Genomic DNA, 8,080 nt, shown 5'->3' with positions numbered 1-8,080 from the left:
ATATTAAAACTCTACACTATACTGTCAAAAAAAAAGATAGTCGGTATCTGCTAAAATGTTAATATTGATGCATAATTGCATTCCTATAAAGCAAGATGTATTTATTTGACAGTCATGAACTTCAATGGGAACTGTTAAAAAAAATTTTCTCCAAAAGTTCTAGACAACAATGACACAGTGAGACAAGCGTTTCCTCAAAATGTATTGCTTTGACAATGTTAAAAAAAGAATATAAACAAATATATAAAAAAACATAATATATATATATATATATTTTTTTTTTTGCAATCTGTGTTAAAGTAATGGGGATAATAAAGAATTACTTTTTTTTCTTTAGAGAGCAGTTTTTTTATGTTGGCCATCAAGTGTAGACAAAACACAATACCAAAATTCATCATACAAAAGAAAGGTAACGTTTCTTTATAATATTTAGTTAAACTATATCCATCTTCTTTGTATTTAATATATCTTTACCTTGCATAGTTTTGTTCATGTATTGGGATGCAAGTCTATCTATCTATCTTGTCAATCTTGAGGAAAGTTCAGATCTTTCAGTTTTGCTTTTACTTTACCACATGCCAGTCATGTAAGATTGCTTGGTGTGTCATATCTTAATGTGGATATTATAACACTGTTCATTTGTTTAATCTTGTGCAATAAAAACCATTAGGTCAATTTGTGTTTTAGTAGTGTTATGTTGCTTAGAAACTAGAGCACTACTGTGATATTGATGAATGTACATTATCCAACTCAAAAATCTGTGAAGTTATGAATGTATGTATGCAAACATAAAAAGCAAACATTTATTTTCAGTCATTCAATGTGTAAAACTAAGCATTGCAAGCCACATAAAAATACACCACATTTAGCTATGATTATCCAGTATAATGACCTTGATGGTTGAAAGCTGAAAGACAATAAGAACAAACTCCCTTCTGTTTTTCAGAATACAATAAGGTATGAGAGCATAGCCTATATCCTGCCACAAGATGTATAGCAGTTGGGCCCCAAATAACCACAACTTTCATAAAGATGAACATCCATGTCCTCGAAGCGAGAAAACGTCATCACACAACAAAGAATATTCATATCTAATTCATTGCCATGCTGTCGAGAATTTAATTCTGTAAGGGACAGTCTGCCACAAGAGAGACGGCAGCCGATTGGCGACGGGCTCGTCCGCACTTTACGAAACACTTCATCAGCAATTCATCACTGTTAAAGAGGTAAACCAGTGGATTGATCGCACTATTCATGCAGGCCAATCCATTACCAACTTGGTTTGCGATGTACACATTAGAATACCATTTCAGACACGTGCCGTCCAGTTTGAAGATTCGAGTTGCCAGGTTTAAATTTCTAAAAATGTGATAAGGAATAAAACAAATAGAGAAGAGCAGGGTCAGGATGACAACCAGTCTGAGACACCTCAGCTTCAAGATGACATCGATGTCTTTCTTTGTCATCAGAGTAAACGCCACATGTCCGTAGCAGCATAACATTATTAACAACGGGATCCCAAATCCAACAACCGTTCTTCCGATGCTGTACTTCAGGTATTTCCTAATGTACTTGTCCGAAGTTGTGTCAAAACATGATGTTACGTTGTTGTTGGTTTTGTCAAAGAACATATCAGGCAGGCACTGAAGAAAAACCAAAAACCACACCAGCGAAGCAATCATCACAGAGTGTCTCGCTGTAATTCTGCCTTTAGCCCTCAAAGTGTGAACGATGCCGAGATGCCTGTAAACGCTGATGCATGTGAGGAAACCAATGCTGCCGTACAGGTTGATGCAGAAGCACACTCTTAAAATCTTGCAGAAAACATCTCCAAATATCCATTTGCTGCTGGACGCGTAGTAAACCACCAAATAGGGCAAGGTTAAAAGATATAAAATGTCCGCCAGGCAAAGATTGAACACAAAGATATTTACATTACCAATTTTCCTCCAGTTATCATACATAGATTTCAGCCCCAAACAGTTGCCAATAACTCCAAGGATGAAAACAGTCACGTAGACTGTGGGCAAAAATGTGTGCGTGAAATCAAAACTGACAAATTTACAGGTAGAATTGGACTCCATCGTTGATTAAGACAATCAGACTTTCTTGTTGGAGGTTGGAGATGCATGAGAATTCTCGCACATGAAAATATGGCACAGGAAGTGAGCACATTGACTGATGCCTTCACCGAGAAAGGCACAGCACATGTCAAAGAAAACTCTGAACTTTGAGCTTTAACTAATTTAGATTATAGAGAAACAGCACTTATATATTAGCCTATACATTTATACATAAAATAATCATATATTTTGTCTGTGAATTCTAAAGGACCTATATTTGTTTACTTATATTTTGAGTAATTTAATTATAAAGTAGGCTAATAATAAAATGATATGTAATTATATATCACTATACTGTATAGTTATACCCGGAGTACATGTAATAAAAAAATCTCACTTATTATCATTACACTGAATATCCTCTTTATTTCTTTTGTATTTTTTTAATTCATGTACATACAGTAATCCCTTGCAAACTGGAACAAATTCTATCAAATGCTAAACAGAGCATCTAATTCTTGCTTGCCTTTCCTCGTAAAAACAAGAGAGGGCAGCCTTACACTTCTGAATCGCTGTAGAGTGAGAGACTCAAGCTACTAGATTTGATTTCATTAACTTAATATTGTTTTAGGTAGGCCTATTGTTGAACTTCCACTTTAAAAATAAAAAATAAAATGCGTATTTCCCCGTATTTACATTTATGTATGCTAAATTTAGCTAATTGAAGTAGCAGATACAATAATTTCCTTATAATATGTGAAGGTCAAAAGTTAATAAAGCTACTAGACCCCAAGAAAATGAAACAGGCACACATCACAAAAAAACATGGGTAACACTTTACTTGAAGGGGTGTGCATAAGACTGACATGACACCTTCATAATCATGACATGACACGTCATGAATATGAAGGAGGTTTTATGCATGTTTATGACAACTGTCATTAAGTGTCATTCGCTCAGTTATGTCATTTTTAATGCAAATATGACATTATTTGACCTAACCCTAACCTAACCCTACCCCTACCCTTACCCCTAACCATAGCCCATAACAAAGACATCTCAAATAATGTCATCTTTGCATAAAAAATTACACAACTGAGCGAATTACACTTAATGACAGTTGTCATAAACATGCATAAAAAACCTTCATATTCATGACATGTGTCATGTCATGATTATGTAGGTATCATGTCATGATTATGAAGGTGTCATGTTAGTCTTATGCACACCCCTTCAAGTAAAGTGTAACCAAAACATGTTATTGAGTATTTATGAGATTTGTATGATGAGATTTTTAAAAACCGTTTGCATAAGGTCTGACAAATGACTGCAAAGATGTGAGGTGGCAAATTACAGTGCAATAAACTTGAAATATTCCAAATGAACACAAATGTTAAAGGTTCTAGTATTAATGACAGAAACATACATAAGTATTTACATATATACACAATCAATCCTTTTGCATGAAATTGGTAAGCACTAAAGTACAGCTAGTGTCAGTCTTCAAATAAAAGCCTGCAGTAAATACAGGTGAACATGCCACATTTAACTCAAAAAATAATTGTCTAAATTTCACATAGCATCTAACTAATTTTTCTGCATTCATGTGCAAAGTTATTTCAGGTAAATTTCAAATCTGTCTAAGACAGGATGTTTCTTTGCTTAGATGAGGAGAAAACATTAGATCTCATTTACATAATTTTCATCTTTTGTGAGCTAATAGCTTTGGAATTCATTGAGAGCCACAATTGTCCAATGATAAGCGCAAAACTGACAAAGATACAGACTGAACGCTTACATAATTGTTTGATATCTTTCAAGTGTAAAGTTTTTTCAAAGTAAAACAGCTGCCAATGTGTAAACCCAATAGAAAAAATTCTGGCAGATCTTAAACTTATAAAATATTTTAATTACACCAAAGATACCAGCAGACACCTGTCTTAAGACAGTGTCCTGAAAAAAGCATTGCTGTCAAATCTCAAATGGCTTATGTGTTCTTTAGTGCTCTATTTAATGTTTTTTCTTTTTTTCAGTGAAATTAAACGTCAAATCTTGAGTTGGCTCGTTGTAACTAACACGCAATAAGACATTTTAAACTCAGAGCATCCAATATGAAGCTACTAGATCGAAAGTCAGTCTATAAGAGAGTCAGTTTCTAACCCCAGAAGGGTGTCCCTCTATATGCCCTTCCGGATGAATAGGGGCAGTTGTAATGACAGATGCAGGAGTTGATGGTCATGACAGCATGTTTGAGCAGTCTTCCTCCAGGGCAGCGGAAAGTGACCAGTGCCGTGCCTGTGTGGTAAGGAGTGCAACAACGGTTGTCTTTACATGAGCCGCAATAACGGGGCCTGTAGAACTGCGTACTATAGCAGCCCTGGTGGAAAAGCCGCACTGGGTTTGCTGACCTGTAGCTGGGTTGACATTTCCTAACTGACCACTGAAATATAGAAGCAGGGTTGGTTAGAAGATGGTTTGACTGGTCAAAACCAAAGCATCCTATGGTAGATCAGAGACTCACCTGTGGGTTTCTCTGGAGAAAAGGCTGACAGGGTCGTATCATGCACAAGCGCATCTGCATCTCCAGGCGACAGGCCGGGTTTTGATTGGACACCCGTGTGGATATTCCAGGCCCGCAGGTATGTGAGCAGGCGCTCCACTCTGAGCTCTGGTCTATGCAGTTTGAACCGGGTCTGGTTTGGTATGCAGAGTCTCCAGGCATTGTCTGATCACTTCCTGAAGCTGCCATCCCAAAAACAATTTAATTAGACTTGCACAGTTCAATTAAACTTACACAACACTTACATGTGTTTCAAAAAGAAACAGGGTACTTTGTAATTGCCACATACTGACTATTACAGACCCAATGAACTCATGTTTCATACATAGCCAGGTGTATTTCATTACATTTCAAAAATATTTTTTTATAATTTTTCCCAAAATTCTATGTAATGTTATCACATTGGACAAAAAACTGACTTTTCTCAAGAGTATCACAATTTAAAAATGTAGCGAATTTGTGTTCTTTTTGGGTATGTTTCCACTTTTTTCCATCTTTTTGTGTTATATTATTACCAAATATTGGATTCAATCTTTTTATCAACATGTTTTCTTTCACTTCGCACTGGTTTTGTAATTCTTTTTTGGAACTGATTTATTGATCTCAGCTTATGCACTGTTTTTGAGTGAACACATTGCTTTTTTTAAGGGCAGCCATTTTTGACTGGGAACGCCAAATTAGGAAAAGGACTTAAAGGGTTAAAATAACACGCACAGTATTGTACACAATAAGTTATGCAATGTGCATTTAGAAATGACAATATATAGTATCAGTGTTGATTTCATGTTAAGTTTAAGTTTAAGTTTAAATATTAAAGAGATGGTTCACCCAAAAAAATGAAATATCTTTAAAAATCTTAATATCAAAAATATCTTAATTTGTGTTTCGAAGATGAATGAAGGTCCTAAAGGTTTGGAACGACATGAGAGTGAGTAATTAATGACCGCATTTTCATTTTTGGGTGAACTATGCCTTTAATTCTGTCTCATTAAAACTTATAGAGCTGCATAAATTCGTAATCAGCTCGTACCATCTGGCAATCATTGTTATAATTTGAGAATCCCAAGGAAGCAATACTAAATACCTCCATCCTTATGAGATGATAATCAGGCATTCATTGGCAGTGTTTTATGCACATGGACTTGTTAACATCTCCACTGTAAACACACTCGGAACAAAATGTACCATTCCAGCTGATTTAACTTGGATGAACACCCTCCTGTCCTGTGTTCCATGCTCTCTGGCTTTTTGGAGTTTCATTGTTGTGCTACACAGACATGAGTCCTGTTATGAATCATGGAAAGTTGGTTTTGGGAAGAAGTTAGAATTTGTGCTTTTGGGTTCCATCTTGGCAAGACATTTTCAATTAAAATGGTCAAAATCCCACAATGACAACCTCAAACGGGAATGTAATTGAGAGTTCTCAGATAGGGATTTGAATAAGAAACATGTAAAAAGATTTATGCAAAATCCCAAAAGAAAGAGAGACGGTTTTCATTCCAGCTCGTGAAAAAAATTGTTTTCTGGACATTAAAGGGGTCATATGATGCTGCTAAAAAGAACATTATTTTGTGTATTTGGTGTAATGAAATGTGTTTATGCGGTTTAAGGTTCAAAAAACATTATTTTCCACATACTGTACATTATTGTTTCTCCTCTATGCCCCGCCTTTCTGAAACGGATCGATTTATACAAAGCTCATCGGTCTGAAAAAGCGAGGTGTGCTCTGATTGGCCAGCTATCCAGTGCATTGTGATTGGCCGAATTCCTCAAGCGTGTGACGGAAATGTTACGTCCCTTACCATATTGTGATGCCTGCGGCAACCACATGTGACGACCCCGGGCTGGGCTCCGCTTCATCCACCGTGAAAGCCAATCCGGCGATCGACAGCGCGAAGTTGAAGTATTCCCTCAGCGACCAGCACGGATCAGCTCCAGACATGACGAAGCGATATCGTCCTCTTTTGGAAGGCCAAACAAAGTAGTTTCGCTTTCACAACGAAGCACACAGCGTCTTTACGACATGGAGGTGGCAACAACAATACTACAGCAAGAATAAAAGTTACGCCTTCTTTCTTTGCGTGAACATTTGGGCGGCATTATGCAAATCTTCCCAGATAGTGACGTAGACATGTGGGGGAGTGTTAGAACGAGCCGTTTTAGAGGGGCGTGGCTGACTCTTAACTTTTATAAAGAATATCTCTTTGGATTTGAGACTTTAGTCTTTGCAACTTTACAGATCTTCTTTATGCACCAAGAGCTTGTAACACTCCAAAGAGAAAGGAAAAATTTAAATCGCATCATATGACCCCTTTAAGACGGGTAATAAAGTACCTATGTGAGCGTCCTGAAGCACTGTGTTGTCCATATTTTCACACACCCACTCTTTACAGCATTTTCCTGGTTGTTGAACCCTTCGAGGATGAGGGCAGTCTGGGGTGGGCAGGAGAACATCCTCACTGCACCGGGGCACACAGGCCACCCCTCCACCTGAACAGTGACACTGAAGAGCACACGAGGGCTGAAATACCTGGCCTTCCTGATAGGAGACTCCATTATGCTCACAGCCCAGCTCCTTCTGACCTAAAAACAAAGGTACAGAAGATTACACTGACACTATATATAATGCCGGTCTAAATGTTGTGGTGTTTTTATGAAGGATTGCTGTGGAGGTTGGCTTTGTATTTTATTTGCCCCCACTGTAAAAAAAAAAAAATTGTCTTTGTAAAACTTGAAATTAATTGATTTTTTTAACGAGTTGCATTAATTAATTTTATTATTTTAATATAATCTGGCCATAATTTGTAGCAATTATTTACATTAAAAAAAACTTTATTAAGGTAACATAATAAATCAAACTGTCAATCAACTGATAAATCAAAAACTAAAATGCAATTTCATTTCGTCATTTGAAGTAGCATAAATGATAAAAAATAAAACAAACATAATTAATGTGATATTTTATATATTATATTATTATATATAGAATTTGTGTTTGACATTTCATTTTTAATTGTCAATCCAGTACAGCCTTGTCAAAATTAAAATAAATTACATTTTTATTTTACAATAGCTGCTAAAATAATAAATGAAAAGCTCAAATGCTATTTAGTTTCTTCAAATAAAACAAGTACAATTGATATATTATATTATATTATAAATAATTTGTGAGGAAATTAAATTGCATTTGAGATTTTGATTTATCATTTTAGCAGCTATTTTTAAATCTGATAATGAAAATATATTTTCATTATCAATCCAGTACAACCCTGTCAAAATTATATTTCCTCATTTGAGGTACTGTAGTATAAACTATATATAATATATATTTTATATATTATATTATTATAAATAAATTTGTGTAGTATTTCATTATAACTCCAGTACAACCCATGGCATAATTGATCTGAAAGATTAATCAAATGCTCAAACCAACATAAAAAATGACTAATTAAAT

General features: G+C 35.5%; 2 protein-coding genes across 2 annotated transcripts; both read right to left on the bottom strand.

Moving 5' to 3' along the window:
* Positions 1-966: 966 nt before the first annotated feature.
* On the bottom strand, positions 967-2,124 carry LOC107574687 (P2Y purinoceptor 1-like). The gene has a single exon (XM_016261124.1). It carries the CDS (start codon positions 2,082-2,084, stop codon positions 1,119-1,121), a length of 966 nt encoding a protein of 321 aa, XP_016116610.1. The 5' UTR covers positions 2,085-2,124; the 3' UTR covers positions 967-1,118.
* A 1,915-nt stretch (positions 2,125-4,039) lies between these two features.
* Positions 4,040-7,206, bottom strand: LOC107574685 (connective tissue growth factor-like; the record flags this gene model as incomplete). Its single annotated transcript, XM_016261122.1, has 3 exons — positions 4,040-4,503; positions 4,585-4,805; positions 6,958-7,206. Coding segments are annotated over 3 exons (755 nt in total), but the record flags the coding sequence as incomplete, so codon positions are not given.
* Positions 7,207-8,080: the final 874 nt, after the last annotated feature.

The sequence above is a fragment of the Sinocyclocheilus grahami genome, unplaced genomic scaffold (genome assembly GCF_001515645.1).
Source record: "Sinocyclocheilus grahami isolate Dianchi unplaced genomic scaffold, SAMN03320097.WGS_v1.1 scaffold2309.1, whole genome shotgun sequence".
Classification (NCBI taxonomy): Eukaryota; Metazoa; Chordata; class Actinopteri; order Cypriniformes; family Cyprinidae; genus Sinocyclocheilus; species Sinocyclocheilus grahami.
This window is presented reverse-complemented; position numbering and strand designations above follow the sequence as displayed.